At 48.8% G+C, this 14,578-nt stretch overlaps 1 protein-coding gene across 1 annotated transcript in view; it reads right to left on the bottom strand.

Moving 5' to 3' along the window:
* Nucleotides 1-14,578, bottom strand: part of DDX60 (DExD/H-box helicase 60) — an 84,124-nt gene that overhangs the window by 42,409 nt on the left and 27,137 nt on the right. The window contains exons 11-19 of the mRNA XM_012770611.2: nt 14,262-14,367; nt 13,682-13,797; nt 12,349-12,512; nt 8,436-8,688; nt 5,397-5,563; nt 4,727-4,885; nt 2,871-3,020; nt 1,762-1,881; nt 298-393 (exon numbers count right to left, since the gene is read on the bottom strand). Of these exons, the coding sequence (XP_012626065.1) occupies nt 298-393; nt 1,762-1,881; nt 2,871-3,020; nt 4,727-4,885; nt 5,397-5,563; nt 8,436-8,688; nt 12,349-12,512; nt 13,682-13,797; nt 14,262-14,367 (1,331 nt within the window). The remainder of the gene's footprint in view (nt 1-297; nt 394-1,761; nt 1,882-2,870; nt 3,021-4,726; nt 4,886-5,396; nt 5,564-8,435; nt 8,689-12,348; nt 12,513-13,681; nt 13,798-14,261; nt 14,368-14,578) is intronic.

Below are 14,578 nucleotides of genomic sequence, written 5' to 3'. Positions count from 1 at the left end.
GCCGTCAGAGCCCAAAATTGTTTGCTTTAGGGGTCCAAGATGGGATTTGGAAATTTCTGTCCGGGGACACTTACGACGTGGCGGTTGCATTCTGGAACCCGCCCCCGACCCCGGCCCTGGAAACAGCAGTCGAGCAGTCGTCAACGAAAGCGTCCCCTCCCGCCCATTGCTGCGCAGGGCACGCCGGCTCGCCCACTGAGCCGGGCAGGGAAAGGCAGCCAAAAGTCGGACCGCGCTTCCCCGGGGAGGCCGTTCGGAGCCAGGGCCCCCATTCCGAGCGCCGCCCGCCAGGCTCACCTCGTCAAATATGACGTATCTGATCCTCTTCGCCCAGCGCTGCTGATGAGGGGCGAGCAGCAGGATCTGCAAGCAGGCGGGCACCGTGACCAGCACCTGGCGGTGAGAACACACGGCGTGAGCCGGCACTGCGCCGCGGGCACGCCCTTCATACCTGGAGAGGGCGCGAGACCGCCGTGCGAGGCCGGGACGTGCCTTCCCGCAACGAGCGCCAGACGGCGCCTCTGAGAGCGAGTCTCACAGGCATTGGGGTGCGCCAGCTTGAACCACAGGGAGCCGCCACGTCTGCGGACCAGACGGGGTGCGGCACGAGGTTCGAGGCCGAAACCCTTATGTGCGAGCATTTGGAGTTTAGAAACGGAAATTCTTCACTGTCACGCCAGTTTGGTTCTTCCGAACACGATCCTGACGTGGAGTTTGGGTTGAAAGATGTTAATTAAGAGTCGACGATCACTAAGGGCAGGGGTGAGGCGGGGCTGGGCGGAGGAGAAGCCACCCTGCAGGGCCGGCCTGGCTGGCTGAGCCTCAGGCCACTGCCTGGAGCTGCGCAGTGAGGACACCCCCGCGGGCGCCTCCCCGTCGCGCCTCCCCGTCCTAGCTCCGTCACAGAACACGTGCCTCGGGGGCTGACGGAGGGCATCTGTCCTTTTTTGTTGTTATTTGAGATAGAGTCTCACTCTGTCGCCCGGGCTAGAGTGCCGTGGCGTCAGCCTAGCTCACAGCAACCTCACACTCCTGGGCTCAAGTGATCCTCCTGCCTCAGCCTCCCGAGTAGCTAGGACTACAGGCATGCGCCACCATGCCAGCTAATTTTTTCTGCATATATTTTTAGTTGGCCAATTAATTTCTATCTATTTTTAGTAGAAATGGAGTCTCGCTCTTGCTCAGGCTGGTTTCGAACTCCCGACCTTGAGCGATCCGCCCTCCTCAGCCTGGCTGGCATCTGTCTTAATCACACTCCCTGCCTCTGGGCAGCAAGTGAAAGGCCACCTGGGTGGCTCATCTCAGGACGTGCTACGATCACCTGTCCCCTTTTGCTTCAGTCTTCACGGTTGACCTGCGAGCTCAGCACGAAGGAAAACCGTCTCTGATCTAGTTAGCGCCAGTTAAACCATCCACGATACAACATTTTTCAAATCATGAGTATCTCTAGCAGATACTTATTGAGAAAAAGTAATCCTGATTAGAAGTTATTATGTGCTAATTTTTTGTAACGTCTAGCGTTCCTCAGATCCTTCTGAATGAAGCCACGTATGCGCCAAGACGACGACGCAGTGGACTGCAGCCGAAACCAGAAATCGAAATGGGAGCGCCCCCCGAGCAAGGGGCGCTCTCGTTCCCACTCTTTGGAGCGTGGCGGCAGGAGGAAGGGTCTGGGAGGAGGCTGACTTTGCGGCGCAGAGCCAGGGACGTGCGCGCACACGGCCCGGCAGCGGGCGGACGATCGGCGCACTGGGTCGGTACCTGGCAGTTCAGAGCCTCGTGCCGGTACTCCCTCGTGAAGACGCCGCACAGAGCCATGCCGCTCGGCAGGGTTTTGGTGAAACGGTTTTGGACAGTCGCCGCCACCTGGTTGACAAGGGCCTGGTGGACGGGGAAAGGGACCCGTTAGTCACGCAACAGAGCGGGGACAGGCGAGCTCTCAGGGGACAACGGGAAATACAGAGGAGCGAGTTCTGCTCTGAGGGAAGAACGCCAGCCAGCGCCCTCCTGCCGGCCACCTGCCCCACCCGCTCCGGAAGGCTGTCCCGGAGCGGCGGGACTCCGCACGGGAACCTCACCGACAGACCTCAGCGCAAAGTAAAATGGGAAACACAGTGTCTTCATCGGAGGGAAAAACAGGAAACGTTGCCCACGCTGCAGGAAAAATAGCTGCACCCCTGATGACCCAGCCCTCGAGAGGACTGTGAGTCCACAGTAGAAGGAAGCTGGAGGGAGGGACGGCCGGGGAGATTGACGTCTCCTATATTTGGTGGCGTCCCCCAAACATCTGAGGTTTGGAAATATGCACACGTGTTATTTTAGCCTTTGAAACTGCATAAAAAATAAAGTGAGCTAGATGTGCCGTGTTTCCCCGCAAATAAGACCCACCCATACAATACGCCCCAGCAGGATGTCTGAGCATGTGTGCAATAGAAGCCCCACCCCGAAAATCAGCCCTAGTGACGGGCGTGGCTATGCAGCGCATCTGCACGACCCGTGCGTGTCGTCGCGGAGCGGGAAAGAACACGAGCAGCCCTTCTCATCCGCCCCGTGAGAGCTCTAGTGCTCCACAGGAGAGATCGGGGCCAGTGGTTCTAAAGGAAACAAGAGTCGCAAGACATTCAGGTTGGAATTCGGGGTTTGGAGAGTTGTGATGATGTTCCAGAAGAAGACGACTTCACTCTTATTTGAATAAATGTAGATGGTTGTACCATGCTTAAGAAAAATAACACATCCCCTGAGAATAAGCCCCGGGCGTCTTCTTCAGGAAAAATAAACATGAGACCCCGTCCCGTTTCCGGGGAGACCCGGCGCCACGTGGCCACGTGCGCTGTCCCAGCGGGGAGGACGGGAAGGGGAGAGAGCGTCACCTTTGTGGGCGAGACATAGACGACCACGCCGTCGTCGCTCTCCCTCAGCACCTTCTCCATGCAGTAGTAGGACGCGTAGGTCTTGCCCGAGGACGTGGGCGCCACGATCACGGCTGACTCGTGGTTGTCCACGACGTCCAGGAGCTCTCGCTGCGGGGGACAGAGCATCACCGGTCAGTGGTGGGGACAGCACGGCACGGAGACAGAGGCGGCAGGCTGGTGCACCTGCCTCGGTGGTTCTCCCGGGCCTCAGAGGGGGCGATCGGGGCCCGCAAACCCACAGACAGAGCTGCAGGAAAGTCTGAAGCACCCACGTCGTTTTCTCAGAATACATCACGTCTGTGCTTTTGAGCTTCTGGAAGGTGTGAAAAATGGAGAGTGAATAAAACAGCCTATTATTGGGAAGGCTTGTTTATAGCCGTTTGCTATCCAGTAAATGCAGAATGCCTTTGGGAAAGTAAGTTGTGAGAAGTGGCCAATGCGTGCTTTGGTGATGGTAAAAAAGAAAAAAATGGCTGAGAAGGAGAAATGCCAAAGATTCCTTTTTATATATTTATTTTTTTTAGAAAGAATCTCACTCTGTTGCCAAGGCTGGAGTGCCGTGGCGTCAGCCTAGCTCACAGCAACCTCTCAGTCTCCTGGGCTCAAGCAATCCTCCTGCCTCAGCCTCCTGAGTAGCTGGTACTACAGGCATCTGCCACCATGCCTGGCTAATGTTTTCTATATGATTTTTTTTAGTTGGCCAATTAATTTCTTTGTGTTTTCAGCAGAGACGGGATCTCGCTCCTGCTCAGGCTGGTTTCGAACTCCTGGCCTTGAGCGATCCTCCTGCCTCGGCCTCCCAGAGTGCTAGGATTACAGGCGTGAGGCCACCGCGCCTGGCCCAAAGATTCTTAATGTTACTACTTATCTGCTACTTTCTAAGTAGAAGAATGCCAAACACCTACCTTGGAGGGTGTGTGGGAGCTTCATCCCTTTGCCTAAGCTTTTATTTAACAAAACGGTCACTAGTCAAAGAATGATAAGTCCATATGGTGGACAGAAGATGGAAAACACCTCAAAACCTCACCCTCTCTGCAGGCCCTCCCCAAGCCAGGTCCGCCCCGACCGCACGTCAGGGTGGAGAGGCGGTGGGCAGAGTCACAGTGCGCGTGGGGGGATTGCCGCAGGGCATCTGACATCCTCACATCTCGCCCTGGAGCGAGGAGTGGGTCCTCCTCCTCCGGGAAAGTCGGCACGAATGTCTAAGGCACCCCACGGCCCACAGCAGAAAAGCCAAGCCAGACTCTGACAGGGGCAGTCCGTTAGATTGAAACTGTGCAATTGCACTTCTGTAGGTGAGATGTTCAACTCATCAGCAATTCTATATGGTTCGATGCGTGCAGAAATGTATGCATTTCTTCCAAATGTTATATCCACCAATATTAGTGCTTCATGCATTTGCAGAAGAATGGCCATTATGTCGACAGGTGCAGGGCATAAACATCTAGACAATTGTCTCATCTCTACGGTTTGAACTACCTGAATTTCTCTGTGCGCATTTGCATGTTTTCATGTGCAATTCTGTTGAGGCTTCTCTGCAATGATACAGCTGGAGGACAAGGAACTTTAAAATTACATCTATGAGTCCATCAGAGTACCTCCAGGGACATGGCAAATGAAAATTTCACCTTCTTTAAATGGGGGAAAAAATAGTCTACCTTTGACATTTTCAATAACAATGCATGTTTAAATATCATGACTCACTATTAGGAAGTTCATGCCACATATAAAATGTACAGCCACAATAATGAGAAACTCCTGGGATCGCATTGAATAATAAAATACAATCATTTTTGCTTCATCCATGTCATTACCTGCCACGTGTCAGGAATGAAGTCCTGGACCCTGGGGTCTGGGTCTTTTCTCTCATCTCGGAACAAATAGTGGCCCATGTACTGCAGCTGGAACCGAGCTGGCCCCATGCCAACTGAATATTTACTCTTTCTCTTCTCCTTTCTGTCATTTTCTGTGTCCTATATTATTTTAAAAGTCCATTTTGAAAGTTATTTTGAAGTATATATAACATCATCTAAATAATTAAAATAGTTATTACTGGGCACCTTCTATGTGAAAAGCATTATACCACCTTTTAAATTTTGGGAAGGCTTTAAATCATCGTCTTAACTATGAATAAACTAGTAGATGTTAAAATTTTCAGACATACATCATGATATTTGTAGCTATAAGCTGATATGTTCAAAGGCGATTGACACTATAGTTTAGATGAGTTTTGCTAGAATTAAGCACAGGGTTAGTTTTAAGGGTGTGCAGAGATTATCTGCATTTCATCTGTTTGTCCAGACAAGCATTTTTACAAATTTTCTAATCTGAGATTACTTTAAGATTGGGCAGTTGGATTACCAAAAATGATAATATTTTCAGTAGAAAAAAGAGAAAAATTAGAAGAGATGAGTGTATTTGCAAGACACTTTATGTATAGCTAATAATTACTCTATTAAAATAGAGATAACCTGATAATATTACCTGGGTTGGATATAAAGAATTTGCCAACTCATCAAACCCTAAGTACTTAAGGCATTTGGCTACAAGCTGCCGATCCGCTTCTTGCAAAAGTTCCGGGTATTTTTCCAACAATGAGTGGATCCTTTTCATCATTTGAACAGCTATACTTAAATCTTTCTTGATTTTACCTTGGTAAAGAATAAACAACAAAATTGTTATAAAGCCCATCAAAAATAAAAAATGTTGATTATCCAAGATGAATCATCTAGTCTATCAATCTTAATTAAATTTACTATCTTACTTGGTATTAATGGAGGTTTTGGAATAGAAATAGCTAAGCAAAATAAAATTAAAGTTCAACTCGCCACACTTTGTCATATCCATAGATAACTGAGAAGTAGCTAAGCCAGTATTGGGAAAAGAGGAAAAACCTTGTTGTTCACAATAGAAGTAAGAGTATTAAAGCTCCAGTTTGTAAAAACTTATGGAAAATAAGAAATCTTTTCTCCACCTATTACTTTCATATCCCTTCTACTATGTTCAAAGAAAAACATCTGTATGACTTCAAATATCTGGTTAGAAATTTCGCAGCATGTGTTGGGTCCCACTGCTGACCACAGATAAGTATTTGGGGTAATCGCTGAGGCCTGCGTCCAATCCACCCACTCCAGCTGCCACTTCCGACTTCCTTGTGCTTTTTGCCACGGCATTTTATTACGAAAATAGAATAAAAACTTCTAAAGCAAAGCAATCCCTTCTAATTTAATGGAAAATGTGTTATTTGTTATTGTTGTCTACGCGTGAGTTCTATGCAACTTGAAAAACGGTCCTCACGGCTCCCAAGGGGCAGAGGCGCGTGAGTTGCATATGCTTCGCGAGGCCCCGGGCTCAAAACTAGGGTGAGTTCAAGACAACTCACAGGGCAGTTAATGTGCTACTCTTCCCCTCTGCTCTTCTTTTCTCACTTACCACACCAGGGCTGTTTCCACCCCATCTTCCTTCTAATCAGCCTCTATTGTATCTATTTGACAAATATTACTAAACACCTACTGAATGCTGTAAGAGGCTACAGAGAAATGTCATGCAGAGCTCACTCTCTCCTGGGGCTGCCAGTCCACCCAGACAGACAACGTGTAACATCGGGCCAGCCCCAGCTGAGCGGCGGCAACAACAGGTGCCAGGTGAGGTGGGCACCTGAGGAAGGCTGTATGGACAGAAATTTCACGGAATGGATTTGGGGGGCAGGTTGAATGTCAGTAGATGAAAACAAGGATGAAGATATCTGTGCAAATACCACTAGTTTCCTACCTATTGGGTATCCCCCCAAATTTCTTATTTACGTCTCCGTATTACTGGGAGCTGCAAGATACTCAGGTGAAAATCTACGTTTGCTGGCACCCTTGTGGCCGGACGTGGCCCCGTGACTAAGTCCTGACCAACGGCATGTAAGCAGAAGTTCTCGAGGGCTGGGAGAGCTCCTCAGAGGAGAGAACGAGGCGGTTTTGCCTTTTCCCCTTCTCCTAGGATCTGCCAAGATGTCGTCATCTAGAAACGTGGGTGACTGGAGAAGCGGAAGCCACGTGCTGAGAGTGACAGACCTGCAGACGGAGCAGCGTGGCCGCGGGCGGCCCTGGGGCTGCCGCGTGGGAGCTGCCCGTCAGTGAGTGAAGTGAACTTCTGCATTCCTTAAGCCGCTCTTGATTCTGAGCTCTCTTAGCAGCAGCCAACTGTGCATCCCGATCCAACACCTTGGGCGGGAGGAAAACGGGCCAGACTGACTCACGCCTCTCACAGGGCCGGACGCCGGCGAGGGGCCGGCTGCGCAGGGCGGAGCAGAGGCAGCAGCAGGGAAGTGGAGGCGGAGGGAGAACTCGCAGTCGCGTGACGCGGGTTCAGTGTGCAGATGCCCAGGGCTGACAGATCGACTAGGTTTGCTCAGCAGAGTCGTCAGTCTGGGGGTATCTACTAGGGAACACGATCGTGTCACCTGCTGTCAATTCTCATGTCTACAGGCAGCCCTCTTTCCTCTTTCTGCCCTCATCTTCCTGTTTCTAGTTCCTCCTTTCTTTCTACTACGTGGTGCGGACATGGCAAAGCAGGCGCCTGGGACCCACAGCAGCCCTGCAAAGACTCAGCGTGCCAGGCAGGCATGCATCGTTCTACTCGGAAAGGAAGCGTTTACTCTTTGATCCCCAGGGTGGACGACAGATTCTTCCGGGTGCCTCGCCGCTTTTGTGGTTTGCCCCTTAGCCACACCTGCAAGTTTGCAAGCAGTCACTTTCAAACATGTACTTGACGGTGCACACGCATGTGCCGTGCATGTGCCGCCCTGACGCTCTCCGAGACGCCAGCGCTCACCGATAACATACGGTAGCCTCCCCTTAACTGTGCTTCCACTTGCCCCCAGTTCAGTTCCCTGAGGTCAACTGTGGTCTGAAAGTATTAAAAAGGCAATCCCAGAAATAAATAATCCATACGTTGTAAGTTCTGCCCCGTTCTGAGCTGCCTCATGTACCACCCTGGCACCATCCCGCCCGGGGGGGCCTGGCCGCCCTAGTATGGACGAGGCGGGACTGCCGTAGCGGGAGTGACACATAAAACACGGTAATGCATGTAAATCCTCTAACACAGGCCGGGCGCGGTGGCTCACGCCTGTATTCCTAGCACTCTGGGAGGCCGAGGCGGGTTGATTGTTCAAGGTCAGGAGTTAGAAACCAGCCTGAGCAAGAGCGAGACCCCGTCTCTACTATAAATAGAAAGAAATTAATTGACCAGCTAAAAAATATATATACTGAAAAAATTAGCCGGGCATGGTGGCGCATGCCTGTAGTCCCAGCTACTCGGGAGGCTGAGGCAGGAGGATCGCCTGAGCCCAGGAGTTGGAGGTTGCTGTGAGCTAGGCTGACGCCACGGCACTCGCTCTAGCCTGGACGACAGAGTGAGACTCTGTCTCAAAAAAACCCCAAATCCTCGAACACACATTTTCAGTTGATAAGTGACAACTGTCATGGTGACATCGCATTCGCTCCCCACGTCCCCCAGACAGAGGGCCGCACACACCTTCGCCCCGGCAGTGCTCTCTCCAGGCTCTCAGGCAGGCGCTCAGCCCCACCCTCTCCACCTGGCACTTCACGGAGCTGCTTTTGCATGATTTCAGAAACTCTTCCAGGCTCTTTATGCCGGAGTTTAAATTCTCTTTCATCTCCTCCTCAATGGACGGCGACAGCGCGTTCCATTTTTGCTCTTCCTTTTGCTCTTCCCTGGCGAGCAGCCTCTTCTTATTCTCTCTGGCGATGATGTCGGCCTTGGTCTCCTGCCCGGAAGGAAAGAAGCACCTTGCAACTGGCTGGAAACACTCCAAGGGGACTCTCCTGGGTGAGACAATATTCCTAAGTGTGCATGGATGGTGTTGACCATCATCCCATTCTGGAGTACACATGAAACATGTCCGCTTTTTTAAAAACAATTAAGCCTCTGTTAATTTACAACATCTGACAATTTAATTCAGTGAGTATAAAGGCCCTGCAGATTGTTTTCTAGGTTTCTGAGTGGTGCAGACTGTACGCAAAAGAGTAAATGCGTAAAATCAGACAGACATGAGGCCACTGCTCTTTCATGTCTCCATTCTGCTCTCCCTGGAACCTCCTTTTATCTTCCACTCCTCCCAAGTCATCCCCCTGCCCTCCCTCCTTGTCCTCCCCTGAACCTCCCCTGACTCTCAGGTTGGAGTCACGTGTTCCCCTGTCGCCCGGCAACTGTCTGTCATCGGCAGGTGCCGTGCTCATCATTGACACGCCACTCCTCCTCCCTGGACTGAGAGCCCCGAGACGGGAGCGTGCCATTGCCGTATGTGTGTCCCAGGCACGGAGCAGCGAGTCCGTGCTGCTTGAGGAATGAAAGAGGAAGGAGAAGGGAGTGGGTAGAAGGAACGGCACGTGTCAGCTGCCCTGCTGAATCCAGGTGAGCATTGCCGATCGACTTAAACACAACGCGGACCCACTTTTACTGTGCCTCTACCAACCTGCCTCCCCCATCTGCAAGGATAAAGGAGAGAACTCCGTTAGCTATCGAATTCCCACACAGTAGCCGCTCCTCTGGTTAGTCGTGAACTGACATGGAAAAAAGTTTGTAGTGCAGCCCCTGTGGAAAGCAGTACAGAGATCGCTCAAAGAGCTACAGGTAGAAATACCAGTTGATCAGCAATCCCATTACTGGACATCTACCCAAAAGAACAAAAGACATTCAACAAAAAAAAAGACATCTGCGCTAGAATGTTCATAGCAGCACCATGCACAATGGCAAAGGTGTGGAAACAACCCAAGTGCCCATCAATACGTGAGTGCATTAATAAAATGTGGTGTATGTGTACCATAGAGTTCTACTCTGCCACAAAGAAACAATGGTGTCCTAGCACCTCTTGTGTTGTCCTGGATGGAGCTGGAGCCCATTCTACTAAGTGAAGTATCGTAAGAATGGAAAAACAAGCACCACATGGACTCACCAGCAAATTGGTCCTAACTGATCAACACTGCGGTGCTCACATGACAGTAATACTCATTGGGCGCCAGTCGGCGGGGGTAGGGTGGTTGGGTAAACTCACAACCAACGGACGCGGAGCACTGTATGGGGGAAGGGTACACCTGTAGCCCTGGCCTTAGGCGAGACAAAGGCATCATATGCCGCCAAAATAGTTGCACCCCCATGATATTCTGAAGTAAAAAAAAAGCCTGCCTATAAAGAAGTCCATTTTATCTGTCACCACTCTGTAAATATTTAATTCTAATCAGCAATATTTGAGCTTTCCCAGTGTTGAAACTCCCAAGAATACTGTGTAGGGGCAATGCGATATGGCTCCGTCTCACTGGGACAAGGTGACCTTTGGCCCTCTGTCACGCACAAGGCTCACGTGATCCCGAACACGCAGATGTAGCACACTGCTGCTGGGCACGTGTGTTTATACGGTGCCGGCGGTGCTCAGTTCCCTTGAGATTATTTCCTTTCTAATAATGGAAAAGGGAAAAAAACAGAACGGGATTTTTTTTTTCAGTCTTTATGCCTTTGTACTATGTGATGAGAATTTTTGCAAGGTTGCTATTTTTTAACATCTCTCAAAAAAAAAAAAAAAAGAAAAGAAAAAGGGGAGAAGCAGCAGCAGCAGCCTTTTGGCACTCATAAATGAAAAAGTACATGCTTAATTGCGTGGTCTCACTGGCAGCGAGATTGGCCATCAGAAGGAAAAGGAGGTTGTCGCCGTGTGAAGAGAAACGATGACCATATAGTTGGGCTTGGCAGGGGGAAGGCGGGGGTCTTTTTTCCTGTCAAAGCAAGAGACAGAGCCACCCCCATTTCTGCTTAAATTTTTGAAACAGTTCAAGAGACAAGGGCTCACAGAAGGGCTGACGCTATTTTAGAGTAACTTGTGATTGCTTTTCGATGTTATCTGGAGTAAAAAAAAAAAATAAATGAGCTTTTTCGGAAAGTCCTCGAACTCACGGACTCGTGCCTGTCCCCGCACTGTTCTGGAACGTCCCCTCGCTGGTTAGTCCGCTGGGCGCCTGGCAAAGAGCCGGCACGCTTCCCTGACCTGCCAGAATGTTCCCAGAGGTGAGTATACAGAAGTGAGAGTGGAAATATGTTTCTGGTTTCTTTTTTCACAGGTTTCCTTTTATATGCTTCACTTCCGATAACGTCACCAAGCTCACTTCGCTTTGCTAGGGCAGATATGAGAAACGCCTGTGTTTGCGTCTGGTTTTGTTAAGTTGGTTCTCTCTCTCTCAGACACAGTAAAAACCTTTGATCTCGGAAGAAACTGCTAGTGAAGAAAACACCTTTCCCCACCGCCCGGCTTTGAGGCCCAGAGAAATACGCTAAATAAAGCCTAAGGAGTTTTCCATTTTTTTTTTTTTTGACAGAGTCTCGCTTTGTTGTCCAGGCTAGAGTGAGTGCCGTGGCGTCAGCCTAGCTCACAGCAACCTCAAACTCCTGGGCTCCAGCGATCCTTCTGCCTCAGCCTCCCGAGTAGCTGGGACTACAGGCATGTGCCACCATGCCCAGCTAATTTTTTATATATATATCAGTTGGCCAATTAATTTCTTTCTATTTATAGTAGAGACGGGGTCTCACTCTTGCTCAGGCTGGTTTTGAACTCCTGACCTTGAGCAATCCGCCCGCCTCGGCCTCCCAAGAGCTAGGATTACAGGCGTGGGCCACCGCGCCCCGCCTGAGTTTTCCATTTTTTAAAAAAAATACAGCAAACTACTAACTTCTCCTAAAGTCATGACATCAGTAAGTCCAGTTTTAACATAAAAATTTCTGTACTTAGACACTATCAGGAATTTCAGCCGACAATTTTCACATCGTAAGCTACTGGCATTGTTATTCCGGAAATAAGTGTGACCTTTGGTGAGCTTCTCCCTCCTGCCCTCTAGCCCAATACAGTCCTGGGGAGAAGAGCAGAAAAAAAGCATCCCAAGAAGAGAAAGGTAAAGTTGCAGGAATCCAGCACACACGGAAAGAGGAATGGGTCATTCTAACCGTCCACCCAGAAAAGACTGTGGATTAATTAATTATTTGAATGCATTGGAAACAAGTAGACAATCTTTATAATTTAGCCCAAAAAACCACACACACAGGTATGGCGTCTCTATCTTTGCCACCTACACGAAAAAAGATTTCCGTTGTCATTCACTAACGAACAACTGTATTTTTTATGTTACTTCAACATTTCCAAAGCCAGACTTTTAGTCACTTAATGCCACGTATTTCTCCTTGAAATAAACACATATTTCGTTACGTACAGAGAGCCATACATAACTTTTTATACGCACGTCAGACTTTCTTAGCAAGTAAGTAAAATAATACGTGATCCTCTATGAAAAGCAGCAGCATTGCATGGAAAGAAGCGACCGAAGGGATGAGTGTCACCTTAAGAAAAAGAAACGTTACAAAGCAGACAGAATGGGAGGAAGCTCACGCGTGCCGTTTTGCTCTTGGGCTGGCTGAAATTCTTCTTTGCCGCAGCAGGCTGAGTCACGATGACTTTCGAAGAGCCCGGGTCTAGCAACGAATTCCCATAAAATCGCTGAAAAACATGATACTTTTGCAAGGATCTGAGAGCACGAGGGTCTCTATATTTTTCTGAAAAAGAAAAAAAAAAAACTTAAAATGTAAGATGATCGTATTTTTTTCAGTAGCGTTCCCGCTAGTTCTTCAAACCATCCCGCCCACACGCCCGGTAATTAAATTATTGCGGGGACGACGGCGATAACCTGATTACTTTCGCTAAAGAGGGGATTTTAAATCAGGCTGTTTCTTGCCTGGAATAATCCCGGCATCGTATGCAAAGGGCAGAGGAGACAACACACGCTCTCTCGGGCTATTTCAAAAGGCAAAGATCGGGGTGCGAGGAAAGAACGACAGATCCCAGCTGCACAGAGGAGAACCCTTACTCTGTTCCATGGCCTCAGAGTCAAAGCTGGGCAGCTGGAGAAAATCTCTCACTGTGGTAAAATCTAACGGTAAATCTACGGTACAATCTAAAATCCCACGACATAGAAGTCTCAACGATCAAGGTCTGATTTACTTTACCCCCATAACTATAATACTCACTCAGATGGAATAACTCAGCTCGTTACTTTTCTATGTCTGTATCCACACACATTAAACCAAGCCTCTTGGAAGGATGTTGATGGCTATAATCTAAATTATCCCTTCGCATCTTGCAGGATCTTGGTAGCTACGTGTATCAGCAGGCTAGTAAGTATTTCATATACAGGCTACCACTACCCACGCTCCCGGGCCATTCAACTCTAAAAATGGCGGGAGTAGGCGCAGGGGTAGACAAAGGCGAGACCCCTCCCCTACCCGCCCTGGGTCCCCTGTTGGTGGTTTCCCGGGCCTCCTGAGCGGGACGGCAGACACAATGCCGCTTGTCACATGCAGTCAACTGGGCGGCGTGAAAACAGTGAAAACAGCTTGCAAGACCACGGTCCCAATATATTTGCCGCTCAGGAATACACAGATTTCTTAAACCACAAAACCATCTTTCCTTAAAACAGCTTCCGGCTCTTGTGGAGACAGACAGCATACCTGTGCACTTCCTCCTAAAACACCCGCACAGCCACATCCGCACGACCGTCGAGCAAACACCAGGGGAGCTTTTCGCTGTCACCTTTGCCGATGGACATCTAAACACCTTGTACACTAGTCTTATTCAAAACATTTGATTTGCCACTCACGATATGATAATTTTTCTCTATAACAGGAAGAGAGTGAACTTGGTTTATTTCGCCAGTCACAGGGCTCACCTTCAAATTGACACCTGGACCTGTCGTAGTCATCGCTGAGGGGCTTGTGAGAATGCCAGTGCACAAGCTCGTCAAATTCCTTCTGCTTAACCAACGAAGTAACAATAGGATGATTGCTGTGAGACAAAAAAAAAAAATGCTATTTTAAATTGCATGCTTCCAAATATAACACAGCACCGATTTTATTTTATAATAACATTTTTGAGAATCATAGCTCCCCTTGCTCTTTCTGCCATATGGTGTGGGTGGTAGAATCCCAAAAGTAGTTTACTAGAGGCTTAAAAAAAAAACCAAGATCCACCCCATGGTGCCAACAACTCCATTAACACCAGCAAATATTCATTAATGAATTCATTGATTTAAAACAAGCAGCTGGAATAGTTTGCTTTAAGATTAAGAACATACACATTTTTACCTAGTAATGGTCAAAGGGCACTGAAAATTTGATATTAGATTCATCATGTGTTACAAATGCATATCACATGTTGTGCACTCCAACATTCTGCATTTCAAAGAATCTTTAGCAAGTAATCATCCATCCCATGCAAGTATTTCTAGAGGCACACTTTTGGCCCCGTACCTCTTTAGAAAAGGCAAATCTTTCAGAATGTCTCCAGCAAACTTATCCACCAAACTAGATGACATTGGAATAAAACCCAAATCAGGCATATTTTTCTCGGAGCTGTCTGTGATCAGAAAATGAAGATGAGGTCAAATATGAAACTTTCGTACAGGACTATGACACGTTATTTTCTAAAACTTCACATTAAAAATCATTTACATTATTTTCCTCTGTCAATTCCAGCCCTTCCCATAAAGCTATGTCCCACATGAGAACATATGGGAACACAGCAGCGTGCGAAGACGGCATGTAGGCGTACAGGTGGGTGTGTGGGT

Source organism: Microcebus murinus, chromosome 15 (assembly GCF_040939455.1).
Source record: "Microcebus murinus isolate Inina chromosome 15, M.murinus_Inina_mat1.0, whole genome shotgun sequence".
Lineage (NCBI taxonomy): Eukaryota > Metazoa > Chordata > Mammalia > Primates > Cheirogaleidae > Microcebus > Microcebus murinus.
The sequence above is the reverse complement of the archived record's forward strand: the minus strand, read 5'-3'. Positions and strand labels throughout refer to the sequence as shown.